Genomic DNA, 22,083 nt, shown 5'->3' on the forward strand with positions numbered 1-22,083 from the left:
GGCTGGCCTCGAACTCCCAGAGATCCGCCTGCCTCTGCCTCCCGAGTGCTGGGGTTAAAGGCGTGAGCCACCACCGCCCGGCTTGTTTTAGTAATTTGTATCTTTAGGGGCTGAATAGGCTGCTCAGTGGTTAAAGGTACTTACTGTTCTTGTAGAGGACTTGAGTCACATCCACAGCCTGTGACTCTGGCTCCAGGTGGAACCCATGGATCTAGCCTGTTCAGGCACCTACACTCATGTACCTGTCCCACAAGTACATATAATTAAAAATCATAAAAACCAATATTTAAAATGATGTTTATGTTGTATATTCTCTCTCTTGACAGGCTTTCTCTGTATAACAGTCCTGGCTGTCCTGGAACTCATTTTGTAGATCAGGTTGACCTTGAACTCACAAATCTCCTCCTGTCTTTATCTCCCAAGTGCTGGAATTAAAGGTGTGCACCATCATGCCCTGCGGCTTTGTCTCTTTAAAACATTTGTTTTTTCAAGGAAAGTATTGGTTTCCTAGCAGCTTTGCTTGTTTCTGCGTCACCTATTTTGGGGGGGAGGTGTTGAGACAGGGTTTCTTTGTGTATCAGCCCTCGCTGTCCTGGAACTAGCTCGTGTAGACCAGGCTGGCCTCGAACTCACAGAGATCCGCCTACCTCTGCCTCCCAAGTGCTGAGATTAAAGGCGTGCGCCGCCACTGCCCGGCTGCATCACCTATTGATGAGTCAATATATCTTCCTGTTTCTGCTAATGGACCTGTGTATGTGGTAGAAGTGAATTCAAAGTTTAGCTAGTTTTAAAATCTGCTTCAGGTTTTTTCTGTCCTAGGTGTTGCACACAACCTACTTTGCTTTGTGTTGCTGTGATAAAATACTCTGTCTAAAAAGCAAGTTTGTGAGGAATGGGTTTATTTAGTTTATGTTTCTAGGTCACAGTCCATCATTGATGAAAGTCAGGACAGGACCTCAGGCAGGAAACTGGATGCAAGAACTGGGAGAACCACTGTTTCCCAGTTCACTAACCGACTGGCTCACATAGCTTTCTTAAATGTCCAGGACTACCTGCCTAGAGATGATGCTGGCCACAGGAGGATGGGCCCTTCTGCATCAATCAGTGATGCAGAGAGACACCCCAGCCAGACATGCCCACAAGGCAATCTAATGTAGGTAATCCTTCAATTAAAGCTCTCCTCTCAGATGACTGTGGGACATGCCAAGTTGACAATTAGTGCTAACTAGGACATCATACCTGATTCACAGGATGAAACTCAAGATGGATCCATAATTGGGGCCAAGAGACGGTGGCTAGACCGGTCATAGACCCTAAGGGAGAATTATCATTTTTGTTATTCTGCTCAACGGACATAGTATTAAACAGATTTCTAATGACCTATTAGCACATTCTCAGTCCTTATCATAAAAGTTTCTGCTTGCGGCAGATGATGAGCAACACAGAGACCCACTAGTCAAAGCGCAGCGAATAAGAGACTGGAATGTTCAGCCTCAAATGGGGGCATCTATAGCCCAACTTCTCCTCGCGGATCATTATGAAGGATGGGGCAGAAAGATTGCAAGAGCCAGAGGTAGCCTCTAGAGAAGCTAAATAAGAAGGTGAACCCAAAGAAAAACATATAAGCATCCCCCTGAATATTAACCTTCATCAGGCGATGAAAGAAGACAGAGACAGAGACCAACATTGGAGCACTGGACTGAAGTCTCACGATCCAAAGGAGGAGCAGAAGGAGAGTGAGCACGAGCAAGGAACTCAGGACGGCGAGGGGTGCACCCACACACTGAGGCAATGGGGATGATCTATCGGGAACTCACCAAGGCCAGCTGGCCGGGGACTGAAAAAGCATGGGACAAAACCGGTCTCGCTGAACATAATGGACAATGAGGACTACTGAGAACTGAAGAACAATGGCAATGGGTTCTTGATCCTATTGCGTGTAATGGCTTTGTGGGAGCCCAGGTAGTTTGGATGCTCACCTTAATAGACCTGGATGGAGGTGGGTGGTCCTTGGACCTCCCACAGGGCAGAGAAACCTGCTTGCTCTTTGGGCTGAGGAGGAAGGAAGACTTGATTGGGGGAGGGGGAGGGAATGGGAGGTGGTGGCGGGGAAGAGGCAGAAATCTTTAATAATTAAATTAATTAATTAATAAAAAAAATCAGCAAGAAAAAAAAAAAAAGAGCCAGAGGTAGTCCATGACTACAAGGAAGCAGTCTTCCAGACAAAGCAGGGCAAAGGCACGCACAAACTCACAACAGTTAGTATGCACATGTATATGACTGGAACAAGCTCAAGCCAGAATCCCGGCATCGAGAGAGAATCTGCACCTCTAGCTGAGGAGCTATTGGCATTTGATGGTTGGCAGGAGAGGGAGAGGCACAGTTTTCTTTAAGTCAGGTCCACCATGCTCCAGTGTTTGGTCACATATCCAAGAGTATACGGGCAGTACAAATTGGACATGATGGTTTTGTTTGTTCATTTAAAAAATGAGGACACTTCTTTGTCATTTGTGTATAGGAGGGCTATTGATTTTTTTGAGTTAATCTTGTAACCTGCCACATTAATGAAGGTATTTATCAGCTATAGGAGTTCCCTGGTAGAATTCTTGGGGTCACTTATGTACACTATCATATCATCTGCAAATAGCAAAAGTTTGACTTCCTCCTTTCTAATTTGAATCCCCTTGATCTTTTATTGTCTTATTGCTCTAGCAGGAACTTCAAGAACTATGTTGAAGAGATATGGAGAGAGTGGACAGCCTTGCCTTGTTCCTGATTTTAGTGGAATCACTTTGAGTTTCTCTCCATTTAATTTAATGTTGGCTGTCAGATTGTTGTATATTGTTCTTATTATGTTTAGATATGTTCCTTGTATCCCTGATCTCTCCAAGACCTTTATCACGAAGGGGTGTTGGATTTTGTTGAATGCTTTTTCAGAATCTAATGAGATGATCATATTGTTTTTTTCAGTTTATTTATATGGTGGATTACATTGATAGATTTTCGTATGTTGAATCATCCTGTAGGTGGAGGGAATGGAAGGAGTGGAGGGAGTGGGAACTGGGATTGGTATGTAAAAAGAAAAGAAATTATTAAAATAAATAGATAAATAATGAGACCCAAAGTTGAGTGGACAGAGAATAAGAATGGAGCTAGGACTTACAGGAGGGGTGGATATGATCAAAATACACTGTATGAGATTCGTTTTGGGGAACTTTCCAGACACGGGGTAGGGAAATTTAAGACCCTGAGGACCAGGACCAGGACATCTGCAGCAATAAAGTCTCTTCTAACAGCAACAACAAAAAAGACATGAAATTGGGGAGCAGTTGCATTTGGGAAGAGGTGGGGGAGGAGTGCAGGGTATTCAAGATATGTTGTATGTGTGACATTCTCTTTTTTTCAGGTCTTCTTTTTTGTTGTTGTTTTCAGGACAGAATTTCTCTGTGTAGCCCTGGCTGTCCAGAAACATACACTGTAGACCAGACTGGCCTCAAACTCAGAGATCCTCCTGCCTCTTTCTCCTAAGTGCTGGGATTAAAGGCGTGCGCCACCACTGTCCAGCATGACATTCTCAAAGAAACAAAAAAAAATATGTGAAAGGTAGGGGGTGTGGAGAGGGAGAGAGGAAAGTTGACCAGGACAGATATCAACTACGACACAATGCTTTCTTCCCCTTCTCTTGTTTTCCGAAGTCTTATCTTCTAAGGTCACTTCTGGTGTAAGCCCTTCCAATCTGAAACCTTGCTTTAAAGAATTTGGTGCTAGTTTTCAAAAAGCTCCTATGTAGGTAAAGCATTCCAGCCTCGGAGGAGGAAAGGGAAAATACTTCCCCCTTTTTATTTAAATCCCATTTCCTTCCTATTTTTACTAGCTTGCTATGTTAGGAAGTTGACGTGGAGAAATTGGTTTTGAGAGTGGATGCAACCGTATGGTTGGGTGGTGTTGGCACTGTCCATGGAGCCATCTAAAAATGCTCCCAGATTTGCTTAGGCTAATTGGTACAATCCCATATTTCAGGAGATTGATTTCTGTGGTGGGGGTGCTAAAATAACAGTGCCGCTCAGGACTTTTGATCAGTGGTTGTTCCAGTGACAGTCATCACTAGACAAGAAGAGCTGAGCATAGGATGCAGAGCTCTGCGCAAGGCAGAAAGGAGAGAGAATGCAAGAAGCTGGATCCCTGGGGACACTAAGCAGATAGACTGGCTCAGCTTTCATTTAGGATCTGTATAGTTTTGAATTCCTTTCCAGTTATAGGACCAATAGATTCCCTTTATTAAAACAGTTTGAATAGGGTTTTCTGCCGTTTGCAGCTACAATGATTCTATCTAAGAGAGCTATGAAATCTCAGAAGGTTTAGGGGAAGAGGTGAGAAGCCCCCAGATACTGTGATGTTCTCTCTTTATTACAGTCTACATCTATGCTCCTGTGTGTCAGGAATTGGCTCCAACAATGCCCACTTGAGTAAACTACAAATAACCATGGCAACCACACTGTACTCCCTTTTCTTCCCGACTGCCAATCAAATCGTCCACCACAATGGCGCTATCTTATTATCTCTGAAGCTCTCCCTCATCTCTCTAACTTACAGCCTCTGCCCTAGTCCAAATTCCGTGGGCCACAAGAGCATCCTGACTTGACTCTGTCTCCTCTTTCACTGATTCAACCTCTCTTCCCACCCTTGCTTTCTCTGTTCTCATCACAGTAAACTGTTAGCCATACAAAAAGTGGCAGCTTCATCCGTTCTCTTGCAGACAAAAAACTCCCTAAGCACATGGTCACACACAGCGCAAGAGTGGTATTGCTGGGTCCAGGGGTAGGTTGATCCTGAATTTCCTGAGAAACCGCCACACTGCTTTCCAAAATGGTTGCACAAGTTTGCATTCCCACCAGCAATGGATGAGAGTACCCCTTTCTCCACAACCTCTCCAGCAAAGGCTATCTTTGGTGTTTTTGAGTTTAGCCATTCTGACAGGTGTAAGATGGTATCTCATAGTTGTTTTGATTTGCATTTCCCTGAACGCTAAGGAGGTTGAGCATGACCTTAAGTGTCTTTTGGCCATTTGAACTTCTTCTGTTGAGAATTCTCTGTTCAGTTCAGTGCCCCATTTTTAATTGGGTTAATTAGCATTTTAACATCTAGTTTCTTGAGTTCTCTATATATTTTGGAGATCAGACCTTTGTCTGTTGTGGGGTTGGTGAAGATCTTCTCCCAGTCAGTGGGTTGCCGTTTTGTCTTAGTGACAATGTCCTTTGCTTTACAGAAACTTCTCAGTTTCAGTAGGTCCCATTTATTCAATGTTGCCCTTAATGTCTGTGCTGCTGGGGATATATGTAGGAAGTGATCTCCTGTGCCCATATATTGTAGAGTACTTCCCACTTTCTCTTCTATCAGATTCAGTGTGTTCAGACTGATATTGAGGTCTTTAATCCATTTGGACTTGAGTTTTGTGCATGGTGATAGATATGGATCTATTTTCATTCTTCTACAGGTTGACAACCAGTTCTGCCAGCACCATTTGTTGAAGATGCTTTCTTTCTTCCATTGTATACTTTTAACTCCTTTATCGAAAATGAGGTGTTCATAGGTTTGTGCTTTAAAATCCGGGTCTTCTACTCGATTCCATTGATCAACTTCTCTGTTTTTATGCCAGTACAAAGCTGTTTTCAACACTGAAGCTCTGTAATAGAGTTTGAAGTCAGGGATGGTAATGCCTCCAGACGTTCCTTTATTGTATAAGATTGTTTTGGCTATCCTGGGTTTTTTGTTTTTCCATATAAAGTTGATTATTGTCCTCTCAAGGTCTGTGAAGAATTTTGATGGGATTTTGATGGGGATTGCATTGAATCTATAGATTGCTTTTGGGAGATTTGCCATTTTTACTATGTTGATCCTCCCAATCCAAGAGCAAGGGACGTCCTTCCATTTTCTGGTATCCTCTTCAATTTCTTTCTTCAAGGACTTAAAGTTCTTGTCAAATAGATCTTTCACTTCCTTGGTCAGAGTTACCCCAAGATATTTTATGCTATTTGTGGCTATTGTGAAAGGTGATGCTTCTCTGAATTCCCTCTCTGCATCCTTATCCTTAGTGTATAAGGAGGGCAACTGATTTTTTGGAGTTGATATTGTATCCTGCCACATCACTAAAGGAGTTTATCAGCTGTAAGAGTTCTTTGGTAGAGTTTTAGGGGTCGCTTATGTACACTATCATATCATCTGCAAATAACGACAGTTTAACTTTTTCCTTTCCAATCGAATCCCCTTTATCCCCTTATGTTGTCTTATTGCTATTGCTAGAACTTCAAGCATTATTTTGAAGAGGTATGGAGAGAGTGGACAGCCTTGTCATGTTCCTGATTTTAGTGGGATGGTTTTGAGTATCTCTCCATTTAATTTGATATTAGCTGTCAGCTTGCTGTAAATAGCTTTTATTATATTTAGATATGACCCTTGTATCCCTAATCTCTCCAAGACCTTTATCATAAAGTGATGTTGAATTTTGTCAAATGCTTTTTCAGCATCTAATGAAATGATCATATGGTTTTTTTTCTTTCAGTTTATTTATATGATGGAATACATTGATAGATTTGTGTATGTTGAACCAGCCCTGCATCGCTGGGTTGAAGCCTACTTGATCATAATGGATAATTTTTCTAATGTGTTCTTGGATTCGGTTTGCCAGTATTTTATTGAGAATTTTTGCGTCGGTGTTCATGAGTGAGATAGGCCTGTAATTCTCTTTCTTGGTTGGGTCTTTGTGTGGTTTTGGTATCAGGGCAACTGTAGCTTCATAAAAGGAATTTGGCAATGACTCTTCTGTTTCTATATTGTGAAATACATTAAGGAGTATAAGTATTAGCTCTTCTTGGAAGTTCTGGTAGAATTCTGCATTGAAACCATCTGGTCCTGGGCTTTTTTTGGAAGGGAGGTTTTTGATAACAGTTTCTAATTCTTCGCGACTAACAGGTCTATTTAGATTGTTCACCTGGTCTTGGTTTAACTTTGGTATTTGGTACTTATCTAAAAAGATGTCCATTTCTTTTGCTTTTTCCAGTTTTGTGGCATACAGGCTTTTGTATTAAGACTTAAAGATTCTCTGAATTTCCTCTGTGTCTGTAGTTATGTCCCCCTTTTCATTTCTGATCTTATTAATTTGCGTGTTCTCTCTCTGCTGTTTGATTAGTTTGGATAGGAGTTTGTTGATCTTGTTGATTTTCTACAGGAACCAACTTTTTGTTTCATTGATTCTTTGGATTGTTTTCTGGGTTTCTATATTGTTGATTTCAACCCTCAGTTTGATTATTTCCAGTCTTCTACTCCTCCTGGGTGAGTCTGCTTCTTTTTTTCCTAGAGCTTTCACGTGTGCTGTTAAGTCTCCAATGTGTGCTTTCTCCATTTTCTTTTTTTTTATTTATTTTTATTTTTTTTATTCTTTTTTAATTAAAATTTCCACCTGCTCCCCGTTTCCCATTTCCCTCCCCTCCTCCCAAATATTGCCCCCTCCCCCCAGTCCCCTCCCCCTATCCCCACTCCTCTTCTCCTCCCCCCACACCATTCCCCCTCCCTCTCGATACTGGAGAGCAGTCCAAATTCCCTGCCCTGCGGGAAGACCAAGGTCCTTCTATCTACGTCCAGAAAGGTGAGCGTCCAAACAGGCTAAGCTCCCACAAAGCCAGTTCATGTATTAGGATCGAGACCTAGTGCCATTGTCCTTGGCTTCTCATCAGTCTTCATTGACCGCCATGCTCAGAGAGTCCGGAATCAACCCATGCTTATTCAGTCCCAGACCAGCTGGCCTTGGTGGGCTCCCAATAAATCAGTTCCACTGTCACAGTGGGTGGGTGCATCCCTCGTGGTCCTGATTTCCTTGCTCATGTTCTCCCTCCTTCTGCTCCTCATTTGGACCTTAAGAGCTCAGACCGTTGCTCCAAATTGAGTCTCTGTCTCTACCTCGATCCATCGCCAGATGAAGGTTCTAAGGTGATATGTAAGATATTTATCAGTATAGGATAGGGTCATTTCAGGTTCCCTCTCCTCAGTTGCCCAAGGTACCAGCTGGGGACATCTCCCTGGACACCTGCGAACCCCTCTAGAGTCAAGTTTCTTGCCAACCCTAAGATGGCTCCCTTAGTTAGGATATATACTTCGCTGCTCCCGTATCCTCCCTTCCTATATCCCAACCATCCCAATCCCCCGAGCTCCTCCCATCCTCCCCTTCTCATGTTTCTCATCCCATTTCCCCTTTGCCCCTTGCCACCTCACCCGCAAGTTCCCAGTTATTGCCCTGCAATCTTGTCTACTTCCCCTCTCCAGGCGGATGACTATATGATTTTCTTTGGGTTCACTTTCTTATTTAGCTTCTCTAGGATCACAAATTATAAGCTCAATGTCCTTTATTTATGGCTAGAAACCGATTATGAGTGAGTACATCCCATGTTCCTCTTTTTGGGTCTGGGATACCTCACTCAGGATAGTGTTTTCTATTTCCATCCATTTGCACGCAAAATTCGAGAAGTCATTGTTTTTTACCGCTGAGTAGTACTCTAATATGTATATATTCCACACTTTCTTCATCCATTCCTCCATTGAAGGGCATCTAGGTTGTTTCCAGGTTTTGGCTATTACAAACAATGCTGCTATGAACATAGTTGAACAGATACTTTTAACCCACAAACATATGAACACCTAATTTTTGATAAAGGAGCTAAAAGTATTCAATGGAAAAAAGAGAGCGTCTTCAACAAATGGTGCTGGCAGAACTGGTTGTCAACCTGTAGAAGAATGAAAATAGATCCATATCTATCACCATGCACAAAACTCAAGTCCAAATGGATTAAAGACCTCAATATTATTCTGAACACACTGAACCTGATAGAAGAAAAAGTGGGAAGTACTCTACAACATATGGGTACAGGAGATCACTTCCTACGTTTATCCCCAGCAGCACAGACATTAAGGGCAACATTGAATAAATGGGACCTCCTGAAACTGAGTAGCTTCTGTAAAGCAAAGGACACTGTCACTAAGACAAAAAGGCAACCCACTGACTGGGAGAAGATCTTCACCAACCCTGCAACAGACAAAGGTCTGATCTCCAAAATATATAAAGAACTCAAGAAACTAGACTTTAAAATGCTAATGAACCCAATAAAAAAATGGGGCACTGATCTGAACAGAGAATTCTCAACAGAAGAAATTCAAATGGCCAAAAGACACTTAAGGTCATGCTCAACCTCCTTAGCGATAAGGAAAATGCAAATTAAAACAACTTTGAGATACCATCTTACACCTGTCAGAATGGTTAAAATCAAAAACACCAATGATAGCCTTTGCTGGAGTGGTTGTGGAGAAAGGGGCACACTCATTCATTGCTGGTGGGAATGCAAACTTGTGCAACCACTTTGGAAATCAGTGTGGCGATTTCTCAGGAAATTTGGGATCAACCTACCCCAAGATCCAGTAATACCACTATTGGGAATATACCCAAGAGATGCCCCATCAAATGACAAAAGTATCTGTTCAACTATGTTCATAGCAGCATTGTTTGTAATAGCCAAAACCTGGAAACAACCTAGATGCCCTTCAATGGAGGAATGGATGAAGAAAGTGTGGAATATATACATATTAGAGTACTACTCAGCGGTAAAAAACAATGACTTCTCGAATTTTGCGTGCAAATGGATGGAAATAGAAAACACTATCCTGAGTGAGGTATCCCAGACCCAAAAAGAGGAACATGGGATGTACTCACTCTATCGCTTTCATAATGTCAATTTTTTCCCCTTCTTCTGGATTAGGGTGTTCAAGACCTTCTGTTGTCTGATCACTGGGTTCTGGTGTTTTCATGTTGTTTTTCAGATTGGTGGAGGAATTCTTGCCTTGGCGCCTGCCCATCTCTTCCTTCAAATGCTATCCTATGGATCTTATGGAACAGGATTAGGTTCCCTTGGTGGCCAGGAACCTCGTTAACAAAGGGCCTACCTTGCTGCAGACAGGCTATTGAAGCAAAGCAATTCCTGCCGGCCTCTTTGCCCTCAGCACCCCATCCCAGAGCCCAAACAGGCTGAGCTCAGTTTGTGTGTTTCTTTATCTGAGTGCCACAATGTCTGTATTTTGCCACTTTTATCTTAATCCTTGTGTGCCCCAGCATTTGCTGGTGTTGGTTTCTTTCAGCTAGTATCTTTGTTTCCTAGTGTCTGAGTACTCTATTGGCTATATTCCCTAGAATGTCTGCACATTCAAGTATCTATGTCAGGGCTACATCTCAGCATTTATGAATCACAGCATTTCTGTATTCCACATCTGTGCACTCTAATGTTCCTGTGCACTCTAAGCTCAAATGACTGTCTTTGCCTATGACTATGAGCTAATGTCTATGTGTCCCAGTGTCTCTGAGTTGCAGAATCTGTTCTCGTTGTCTATGTAACCCAAAGATCGTGTGGCACAGTGTCTGTTTCCCACCATCTATAGATTATAAAGCCTCTCTTTACTGTATGTCTTCATGACTCTGTAATTGCTCCTGTCCTAATGACCATAGGTTCCCGAGTCTCTGTAGATTAGTGTCTGTAGACTCTGGTGGCTATTTGCGTGTTGCATTGTGTCTCCGAGTTGATTTTTTTTTTTTTACATAAAAGCAAGAGTTTATTTGGGTGTTACAGTTTCATAGGGTTAGAGCCCATGATGGTGGAGAAGACATAGCAGGCAGCAGCAGGCGGTTGAAGCAGCAGCTGAGAGCTTACATGTAGATTCTCAAGCAGGGTGCAGAGAAAGGGCACACTGGGAATGGCACCAGTTTTTTGAAAACTCCAAGCCTACCTCTAGCGACACACTTTCCCCAACAAGGCTACACCAGCTAAAACCCAAACAGTTCCCCCAACCGGGAAGGAAGAATTCACACATACAAGCCTATGGGCTGTTCTCACTCAAACCACCCTTTGCTCGTATGAAGAGCCTTCATTTGGTTTCTAGCACTTACATCAGGGGGCTCACAACTATTTGTAACTCTAGTTCCAGAGGACCTGACATCTTCTTCTGCCTTCCAAGGGCACCTTTACTCACATTCATTGACATACACAGAGATACATAACTAAAAAGACAGTAAGTATTTTCAAAAAATGCTAGGATAGTTGGAAAGTTGTGTTATATGAGTTTTATTAATATTAAGCAGTAAATTAATGAAATGTCCTTCATAGGTTACCTAATTAATTCAGAAAATAGCTCTTTATTCATACCTCATACAGGTGGCATATATTTCTCTTTTCATTTATTTTTCTATTTATTGCTTTTTTATTATTTAAAACAATTTTTAAATTTAAATATATTTTGATCATATTCTTCCCTCCTTCAGGTCATCTCCCCTCCCTATCCACCCAACTTTAAGTTCTTTCTCACAAAACAAACAAAACACAACACAACAACAAAAATCTCCAAACCAAGAAAAACAAAACTAAAGCCCCTCAAAACCAAAACAAAATAAAACACCAAACTGTTGCCATATAAAACACACACACAACTGTTCAGGCCTTTATATGTCGGTCAACTATTCCTGAACATGAGACCTGTCCTGGAGTGGTTGACATACCCACTGTCATTCTATTGGATAAAACTGATTTTGCCTCTCCCAACAGGTACAAGTTATGGTTAGCTAAGTTTTCATTGATTCTTTAATTCATTAGCTCATTGATTCATTCTCTTCTCCAAAATATAACAAAATACAGTAAGATAAAACAAAAACTCCTAATAGTGCCACTCCTTTGGGGACATTTTCTTTCGAAATAACCGCAGTATTATTTCAATTTTCTTGTATCTGTTGAGACTTTCTTTGTGCCCACATATGTGGTCAATTTTGGAGAAAGTCCTATGAGGTGCTAAGAAAAAGGTTCTTTTTGTTTGGGTGAAATGTTCTACAAATATCTGTTAGGTCCAAAATTTCTCTGTTTAGTTTTTGTCGGGATGACCTGTTTTGGTGAGAGTAGGGTATTGGAAGTCTCCCACTATCAGTGTGTGAGGCTCAATGTGTGATTTCACCTGTAGTAGCGTTCCTTTTACAAGCTTAGGGATACTTGTTTCGGGGGCATAGATGTTAAAAATTGTGATGTCCTCTGACTTAAGGCCCACTTCCTAAGATGGAATCCAAACCTCCCAGTTCTTGGGTCACCAAGAGCTAGAGACTAGATAGCCCAGGGATCCAGGGTAAAACCAAATACTACTAAAGGAACAGAGCAATAACATAATGACATTCTGCTGTACTCATGGATCAGTACCTTATTCAGCAGGCATCATCAGAGAAGCTTCTTCATGCAGCAGATGGGAGCAGATGCAGAGATCCACGACCAGCCATTACAGACACAGTGGGTGGGCCGGGGGAGATAGACACACACATTGGAACACACAGCTCTAAATAGGATGTCTCCACCAAATTCCTCCCCTCAGAATTCAGGGATCCCCAGGGAAGAGGAAGCAGAAAGAGTGTAAGAGCCAGAGGGGATGGAGAGAACACGGTCCTCTGAATCAACTGAGCAAGGCTCATGTGAACTCACAGAGACTGAAGCAGCAAGCCCAGGGCCTGCACGGGTCTGCACCAGACCCTCTGCTTATAAACTATAGCTTTCAGTTTAGTTTTTTTTATTAGACTCCTAAATGTATGAGCTTATGGGTCTCTGATGCTTTTACCTTCTCTTGGACTTTTCCCGTTCTGTTTGTTTGCCTTGTCCAATTTCAATGTGATGGTTTCTGTTTTATCTTATTATATTTTATTTTGCTACATTTTGCTGTTATCTCTTAGAAGTCTATTTTTTTCCAATGAGAGACAGAAAGGGGGTGGATCTAGATGGGAGGGGAGGTAGGGAGGAACTGGAAGAAGTAGGGGGAGGAGAAACTGCAATCAGGATATATTGTATGAGAAAAGAATTTGTTTTCAATAAAGGTGTAAAACAAAAAAGAATTGAAATGTGCTCTTGATTTTTCCTTTGATGAGTATGTAGTGTAGTTTCCATAACTCTTCTTCTAATTAGTTTTGTTTTGAAGTCTGTTTTGTCAGATATCACAATAGCAACACCATCTTGTTTCTTCGGTCCATTTGCTCGGAATATTTATTTCCATCCTTTTACTCTGAAGTGATGTCTATCTTTGATGTTAAAGTTTGTTTCTTGGATGCAGCAGAAGGATGAATCTTGTTTTTGCACCCATTTTGGCAGTGTGTGTTTTTACTGGGAAATTGAGATCATTGATGTTGAGAGATATCAATGATCAGTCGTTGCTGATTTCTGTTATTTTGTTGTTGTTGTTGTTGCTGCTGGTGGTGGTGGTGGTGTGTGTGTGTGTGTGTGTACGTGTGTGTGCTACTCTTCTTTTGGCTTTGCTGATCTGGAATTATTTATTTCCTGTGTTTTCTTGGAGGTATTAGTTACCTCTTTTAGGTTGGAGTTTTCCTTCTAGTATCTTCTGTATGGCTGTATTTGTAGATAAATATAGCTTAAATTTGCTGTTATCATGAAATGACTTATTTTCTCTATATATGGTGGTTTAAGGTTTTTCTGGGTATATTAGTCTGGGTTGGCATCTGTGGTCTCTTAGAGTCTGCAGCACATATGTCTAGGCCCTTCTGGCTTTTAGAGTCTCCATCAGGAAGTCAGGTGTAATTCTAGTAGGCCTGCCCTTATATGTTACTTGGTCCTTTTCCCTTGCAGCTTTTAATATTCTTTGTTAGGTATGTTTAATGCTTTGATTATTATGGGACGAAGGGACTTTCTTTTCTGGTCCAATCTATTTGGTGTTCTGTATACCCCTTGTACCTTGATAGACATCTCCTTTTTTAGTTTAGGGAAATTGTCTTCTATAATTTTGTTGAAAACATTTTCTGTGCCTTCGACCTGGATTTCTTCTCCTTATTCTATCCCTATTATTCTTAGATTTGGTCTTTTTACAGTGTCTCAGATTTCCTGGATGTTTTGTGCCAGGAATTTTTTAGATTTAACATTTTCTTTGACTGATGTATCTGTTTCTTCTGTTGTTTCTTCAATGTGTGAGAGTATCTCTTTCACCTGTTGTATTCTGTTGGTGAAACTTGCCTCTATTGTTCCTGTTTGAGTTCCTAAAATTTTCATTTTCAGAATTCCCTCATTTTGGGTTTCCATTATTGATTCTACTTCTGCCTTGAGTCTTAAATGTTTTTATTTATTTTCTGCCACTGTTTTTGTGTTTTCATAGATTTCTTTAAGGGATTTATTCATTTCCTCTTTTAGGACCTTTATAATAGGTATAAAGGCTATTTAAGGTCTCTTTTTGTGCTTCAACTATGTTGGAATACACAGGACCTGCTGTGGCAGGGTTGCTGAGCTCTAGTGGAGATATATTGTCCTGGCTGCAATTGATTGTGTTGTTATGCTGGCCTTTAGGCATCCAGGATTGTGAAGACTGTAATTCTAGGTGCTAATATCTGGTCTTGTCTTTGTTGGGTGGGTATTTTACTCTCTGGTTTCTGTTGTCCTGTCTAGTTTTTAGGAAGAGAGTGGTGACTGTGTGCTGCCTATCAAAAAATCTTCCTGTGTCCTGATAGGTATTGGAACTGCGGGTTCCAATTAAGATGTGTTTCTGGATATTGGGACCTGAGACTTAGTAATAGGGATGGTCCGGGTGGTGGTGGCGCACGCTTTTAATCCTAGCACTTGGGAGGCAGAGACAGGTGGATCTCTGTGAGTTTGAGGCCAGCATGGTCTACAAGAGTTAGTTCCAGTATAGGCTCCAAAACTACAGAGAAGTCCCGTCTCAAAAAAACATAAAACCAAAAAAAAAAAAAAAAAAAAAAAAGGAATGGGGATGGGCTGAGGGTTCGTGAAGGGAAGAAGGCACAGTGTTCCACCAGTATCTGCTTAGTTAGTCCCCTGGGAATAAGGGCACAGAGTGTGGAGAGGCTACAGCAGAAGGTCTGCTCCAGAGCTGGGGAGGAGACTGGGGAAGATCTGCAATTAGCCTATTTGCTTTCCTCTTTGGAGTGGCCTCTGGTTTTCAAGGGAGTTCCTGCTGACCTTGGAGGCTGGGACAAAGCAATGAGTGGGAGTAAGGAAGTTTGGAGGTGAAGATATGTGTGATGCCCTGGAGATGGGTACAGGAGGAGAAGGGAGGCTGCCACGGGTATTCTGTGGCAGATCTGGGGATGAGACTGAAGGATTGGACTTGGAGGAGCAAAGGGAGAGGGGAAGGTTTACAGTTAGCTCATGTGTATTCCTGACCAGCGTGTGCCTCTTAGTTTTTACAATTTCTACACCTGTGTATCTGTGTTCCAGTGCCATTGTCACATTGTCTGTAAATACCAGCTCTATTTAATTCTATGTCTGTATGTGCATACCTCATCATGGACTCCACTCCCCAGAACAACGTGCCAGTTTTCCTGCGCATCACTGCCAGTTTACCTTGGCATGTGTATCGTAGTGTTTACTTTCCCCAATGTTCGCCAGTCTCTGTATCCTTGCGTCTCGCTGGTATCTTACAGCCCCTGATTATTCACCTCAGCATTTATTTGCTCTCGTGTTAGTACTTTGTTCTGTCTCTGAAATTAGTTTTCCATATGCTGCATTTTTCTGTGCCAGGTCTTCGTGTTCTAGTATCTCAGGTTCTGTGTGCTCCTTTGTGTGTGTATACCAGTGTCTCTGTGTACCAGTATTTGGTACTATTGCCTCTGCATTTCTGTGTATCTGACACCTGTAATAGAGCTTATGTGTGTGTTAAATATTTATTCATGCCAGTGTGTCTGTGTGCTTTAGTGGCCACCTATGTTTTCCTTTGTCTGTATGAATCATAAAATCTGTATGGTGAGCACTTGAGTTATATCTACATAATTCAGTTTCCCAAGATTTCTGTATACCAAGGTCTCTGTGTCCTGGTGTCTGTAGTTTCTCTGGTATGCTGTCATCGAGTGTCTGATGCTCTTGGTTGTCAGTAAGTCAACCAAGAGCATGCAATGAGTGTCTGTTTCCAACTCTTAATACTTTCCTATGCCATAAATTCTATGGTCTGTGTTTCAGTACCAACATAGCCCTATTTCTGGGTATCCCTATGACACTGCATTATTTACTTCTGACCTTATGTCTATGTGCCTTGGCTGTATGTCTAAATGCCTATGTATCCTTACCCTTGTATGTGTTTAGCATGTCCCGAGCTTCTTTTCTAGTGTCTCTATGTGCCCATGTAGCTCTGTGTTTCACTACCTGCTTATCTAGTGAGTTGGCATTGTTTGAGGACATGAGCGTGTGTGTCCGCTTTCCTGTGTAGCTCCTAGTTTTTGTGCATTCCTGATTATATCTACCAGTGATTCTTTACATGTTTCTCAATTTTTGTATTTGTAATTCTTCTTTTTAAATTTTATTTATTTATTAAAAATGTCCACCTCCTCCCATCCTCCCACTTCCTTCCCCCTCCCTCTACTCCCCCTTTCCCTCGCTCTCCAGTCCTAAGAGCAGTCAGGGTTCCCTGCCCTGTGGGCAGTCCAAGGCTCTCCCCCCTCCACCCAGGTCTAGGAAGGTGTGCATCCAAACAGACTAGGCTCCCAAAAAAGCCAGTACATGCAGTAGAATCAAAATCCGGTGTCATTATCATTGGCTTCTCAGTCTGCCATCATTGTCAGCCACATTCAGAGAGTCTTTGAATCTTTGCACATCCCTGAGTCTGTATATGCAGAATCTTTACATGACTTTGAGTGTGTTCGCATGCTACCTACTGACTACACAAGGTGGCTGGGTACCCACCAGCCTCTGCATTCCACTCTCAATTTGCTCTTATTTCTGCGTGACCCTAATTCTTTGCACATACTGGACACTCTGGGATCCAACAATGTGTTCCTGCATTTTTGTGTCTGTGTCCCTGAGTTCCTTTGTTCCAGGTAGCGTCTGCATGCTAATGGTCTGCATATACTGTCCTCTGTGTGCCCACTATAGAAGAGCACCCAAGTCTGTACATCTCCAGAACTTTCTTTCTCATGTCTAAATCTCTGTGCTTTGCTAGTTCTCTTCTCTGCCTGTCTCTCCCGCATTTTGTCAGTGTCTCTGCGTGACTACTTACAGGACTGAACCTATGTTCTCCTAGTCCCCTATTCTTTGTCTCGGGTTCCACATGATGGCATTACTGTTTCTGTGAATTTATTTGTCTGACTGTTTCTTTGCATCTGTTTCTTTCTGTCTCATTGTCCTCGGTTTTATGTCTTTGCCTCCCTATTATAGCCTGGAGCCATGCCTTTTAATCATAACCCACTACCTTTTTGTCCTTAGGTTAAAACCACTGCTCTTATCCCTTTATTTGTAGCCTTGGTTTGGTGCCTGCTATATGTCACTGTTGAAGGTGTCCTCAAGTATATTCTGATTTAATGTCTTTGCATCCCTACCTTTCTCATCGTCTTCTGCCGCCTGACACATTCTGGGTCTAGTTCTTTCTTTCTTTCTTTCTTTCTTTCTTTCTTTCTTTCTTTCTTTCTTTCTTTCTTTCTTTCTTTCTTTCTTTCTTTCATCTCTACCTTTCCAGGCATATTGACTTCTTTTCCAAATCTACCCCATGTTTATGTGACTACATTTGTGGGTTCGCATGCCCATGTTTATTATTTCTCTTTCTCCGAGTTTTTATGCCTCTCTATGTCATTTCATCACAGTGCTGGCACCCGACTTTTCCTTATGTCTGTGCTATCTGGTCTGATTTCTATCTCTTTTTGGTGGTTTGCATTGTTTAGGGCTTTCCCTTCTTTGTTTCTAGATCTTGGAGTATGTGGATCTCTGCTGTTGGCTCAGCCTTCTTCTGCATGTGCTGGTGTCACTGAATCTTTGCCATGCAATGTCTGTTTCCACACCTGCATGTTTCTGGCTGTGTGTCTCTATGTTATCACTCCATCCCCACCTATGTCTGCAGATCAGAGGGTCACGATACTCCCACGTTTCTACTTTTTTCATGCTTTTCTGGCTATTTTTCTGCATGTGACCCATATCTTTGGTTGCATGCCTACTGCTATTTAATGGTTATTCTTGGTCATTCATTTATTCTGCAAATATTTATTAAGCACCTACCATTGCCATGAACTGTGGCTACAGGGGGGATTCAGAACAGATTCTTGTTCTCAGAGAGCTTACAGGCTTAGCCAGGATCCAGATGATTATTACTCAGTATGAAAAGTGCTAAGATTGAACCAGACGTAATGCAGGTGCCAAACTCAACCTCATGGAAGGCCCAGGGAATGTCTTCTAGGAGAAGAAACAACTAAGACTTGAAAAATGAATCAAGTTTACCTAGGTAAAGGAAGAGTATCTCGCACAGAAGGTGAATACATATAGAAGGCCAACGGCGGGGTCGATCATAGCTTATTGGGTAAATCCAAGAGCTGTGAGTACACTGTAGAAATACGGGATTACTATGAGCGGGACTGGTGACCCAGCGAGGCTTTGCTTGTAAGGAAGACAGTCTGGGGCCTAGGAAAAGAGAAAGTGAATGGGAGGGTGAAGTCGAGGTGGGATGGTGGATTCTGAGAGGAATAGACAGGGATGTGGGGGGAGGGTTGATGAGATCAAAGTCCATTGTATACATGTGTGAAATTCTCTAATAATGAATAAAAAAGGAAAGTCACTCCCAGGGCTAATGTGAATTTGGAGGGAGCAGAGAGTATAAACAAGAACTACGAGGTGAGGCTACTAAAGCTTTTATCTCTGGGCTTCCTGGCAGATTCGTCCCTTAGCACAGTCTTTATGTGTACCTCCATGTACCCAGGCCTGTGTCCTGGTTGACTCCATGCCCTGGCCACGTGATCTCCATATTTCATATCTCCTTGCTCTAGGTACAAGAGTCATCACAGAACATAGGCAAGGTAGGGCTGGCCCAGCAGCTGTTCGACATGAGAGCGTTTCACCAGCCAGCATGAAGTCCAGCGAGGACGAAGCCTTGATGATTCTTTCAGCAGCTTCTTGCCTAGTACCACTGGCACATCTGGGCCATGGTGCTTCTGTAAATAAGACCCAGTAGGTCCTGTTACCAGCTGGATGCCTGGGTGCTGAAACTGTCCTGTGGAAGAGAAGATGCAGCACCGATTAGAGCTCTGGGGAGGTCTGAAAGCAGGGAATCTAGGAGGAAAGAGGTAGGGTAGAGGCTCAGGAGGGGAGAGGCTGGACACTGAAGAAAGCCAGATGGGACAAGGGTGTGGCATGGAAGTGCAGAGTCAAGACCGCAGAGAGAAAGAGAACAGCTGGGCTTGGAGAAGACAGGAAGATACAGGGGAGAAAGCGTTCAAAGAGCCTTAGGGAGGTGAAGCTATCTGTTCGACCTATCCTGGCTGGTCTCGGGTGCTGTCAGGGTCTTCTAACTTCTTATAGTCTACAATCCGCTTTCACAGAAGGCTAAATACGCAGATGGTGCTTTATAATACTAAGATCTTGCTGTGTCTTTCTCTGTTTAGAACCTTTCACGGCTCCCCCGCCATGGCTTTGAGATAAAGTCTGATTCCTCATGCTGACGTTCAGTGGGATCACGCCAGCACTAGCTCCGCCAGTCTCTGTCCCTTGTCCCCACACTTCTCAGCCTTCCAGATGCAATGCCCTTCCTCTTTTGAAAGCCTTTTCTTGAGCTCTGAGGCTGGGGACATTTTCCTACTTTGGGTCACTGTAGGTTCCTGGGCAGCTCCCTTCACACTTACCCCTTCTCATGATCCCTATTCTATGGCTGACTCTTTCCTCTTTCTGTATCAGTGGCTTCCTAAAGGCAGAGCCTGACTTTCATTTCTCTGCACAGTTGGGAACCCGCTAGACCGTCATCCTAAAAAAGGTTTCTTGGCTGAAGAAAAGACTCAGAGGTTAAGAGCACTTACTGCTCCTGTAGAAGTCCTGAGTTTGGTTGCCAGCACCCACATGGGCTCACAAACTTCTTTAACTCTCATTCCAGGGAATCTGAGGCCCTCTATTGGCCTCTGGGGCTATTCAGCACACACACACACACACACACACACACACGCAGGCAAAACATCCATATACACACAAATAAAAGGAAATAAAAAAAAGGAAGGAAAGAAGGAAGGAAGGAAAGAAGAAAGAAAAAGGAAAAGAAAGAGGTTTCTATTAGGACTGGTACATTGTGGTTTCTCTCAACCTCAGCAGCACTTACCCATCAGGCCACGGGCTGAGGGGCTGAGGCCTGAGCCATTGGCCACATAAAACCCCAAATGGGGTAGCTGTAGTATGCTAGGGTGTCTGTAGTGGTGGCGAAGGATGAGGAAGTTGAGGTGGGGCCCAAGTTGGATGGTGAGATGGGTTGCAGAAGCCACATGGAGCTTCAGCTGGGGCTTCTTCACCAGGGCAGGCTGGTTCCAGGGTAAGATCAAGGTGCCCTCACCATGCACAGATATGGAACTGCGGTTTACTGTAATAGTGTAGGCCCGGGGTTTATCTGAAGTGATTGTGATGATCTGGAAGTATGTACGGGTCTGGTCCTCGTGGCCTGGTCTTGGCGGTGCTCCAAGCAACTTGCCACTCACACGCAACCCTGTAAAGGGAAGATGCAGGCACAGAGCACAGGCTGTCGCCCTAGCATGCACATGGTGACCCACTGCACAGGCAGGGCTGAGGTCTCAGGTCCCAGGGTTCCCATGACAGAATTCAGATTTGTGGCTAGAATGCTATCTCTCCTGTGGGAATGCTTCCACCATGGTCCACCCTGAGCTACAGGTAGGAGGAGCATGTACACATGCTCACTCTTATGTGGCTATTCGCATGCTCGCCTATTGCTCTATAAATCTGTGTGTTTGGTTATTTTCCGATGAGGATCTCTGGAATATCAGTACATTGACATGTTTGAAGAAGATGGTATGTTACAATGTGTATCTTTGCTTGTACCTCTGGATGTGTTGGTGTTCTATGTCTTGGCTGTCTGTAAGATACGCCAACAAGTATAAAGTGTTAGTATGCACACATCTGGATGCATATCACTGTGTGTCAGGTGACTGTTTCTGTACACTAGTCTATTTCATGTGTCTGATGTGGCAGAGAATAAGTGCTACTTCTGTGCATTTGATTCCTGGGAATTGGGCTCAATCTGGAAGCATCAGGGCTTCTAAGTCAGAATGTGTTGATGTATATGGTTACTGTGTGGTACATATTTACGTATTTATGGGTATGCAGAATGTCAAAATAATTTACCATGTGCCCTGATATGTATCTCTGACTATCTTAGTGATTTTTACTAATGTGCTTGTTTTCTTTGGGGGGTACTTTTAAAATTTATTTATTGATTTATGTATTTTTGAGACAGCAACTCACCATGTAGCTCTGGCTGTCCTGGTACTCACTATGTGGCTTAGTCTGGCCTTGAATTCACAGAGAATCCTTTTGCCTGTACCTCCTGAGAACTAACTGGGATGTAAGGCGTGCACCACTACACCTATCTTTAGATTTATTTATGTATTATTTATGTGTGTGAATGCTTTACCAGCATGTATGTATGTGTACCATGTACATGCCTGGTGCCTGTGGATGTCAGAAGAGGGTGTTAGATCTCCTGGAACTGGAGTTACAGATGTTTGTGAGTCATATATTTGTTTTCATTTGTATGCCTGCTTATTGCAAGGTATTATATATAATTATTTTATATGGTATAAAATATAAGGCATATAAATATAGAGAGCACATAATACTTACACATATATGTATTATAAACATTATATTATCTAGACCAATATTACATGTATGTATGTACATACTCTAGACCTCTAGAACTGTAAGCCAATAAAACTCTTTATGAAGTAATACCCCAGTATATAAAATATGCTATTATTTTATATACTCTACTATAATATATATATATATAATAAAATGCTAAATATCTAGGGTTACTAACATGAGAACACTCAGTTGTGGTTGTTTGAGAATGGAGTCCTTGGGGCTCTCACCTGCCCTAGGGTCCTCTATGAGTTGCAGTAGGTCCCCTGGGCGCCCATCCAGTGTGAAGCAGATCTTCTCTCCTGAGTGAGGAATGTGGACCACAAAGTGGGGATCCCCATCCACTGAAAGGCAGGAGAAGAAACTCTGAAGTTCTGAGTCTTGAAGGAATGGGAGAAAGGAGAGGGCA

The 22,083-nt window shown here is 42.5% G+C and overlaps 1 protein-coding gene across 1 annotated transcript in view; it reads right to left on the reverse strand.

Moving 5' to 3' along the window:
• Positions 1 to 18,820: 18,820 nt before the first annotated feature.
• Positions 18,821 to 22,083, reverse strand: part of Itih6 (inter-alpha-trypsin inhibitor heavy chain family member 6) — a 30,637-nt gene continuing 27,374 nt past the window's right edge. Inside the window, exons 12-14 of the mRNA XM_057760510.1 lie at positions 21,905 to 22,018; positions 20,125 to 20,502; positions 18,821 to 19,032 (exon numbers count right to left, since the gene is read on the reverse strand). Coding sequence (XP_057616493.1) covers positions 18,821 to 19,032; positions 20,125 to 20,502; positions 21,905 to 22,018 — 704 coding nt within the window. The remainder of the gene's footprint in view (positions 19,033 to 20,124; positions 20,503 to 21,904; positions 22,019 to 22,083) is intronic.

Source organism: Chionomys nivalis, chromosome X (assembly GCF_950005125.1).
Source record: "Chionomys nivalis chromosome X, mChiNiv1.1, whole genome shotgun sequence".
Taxonomy (NCBI): Eukaryota; Metazoa; Chordata; class Mammalia; order Rodentia; family Cricetidae; genus Chionomys; species Chionomys nivalis.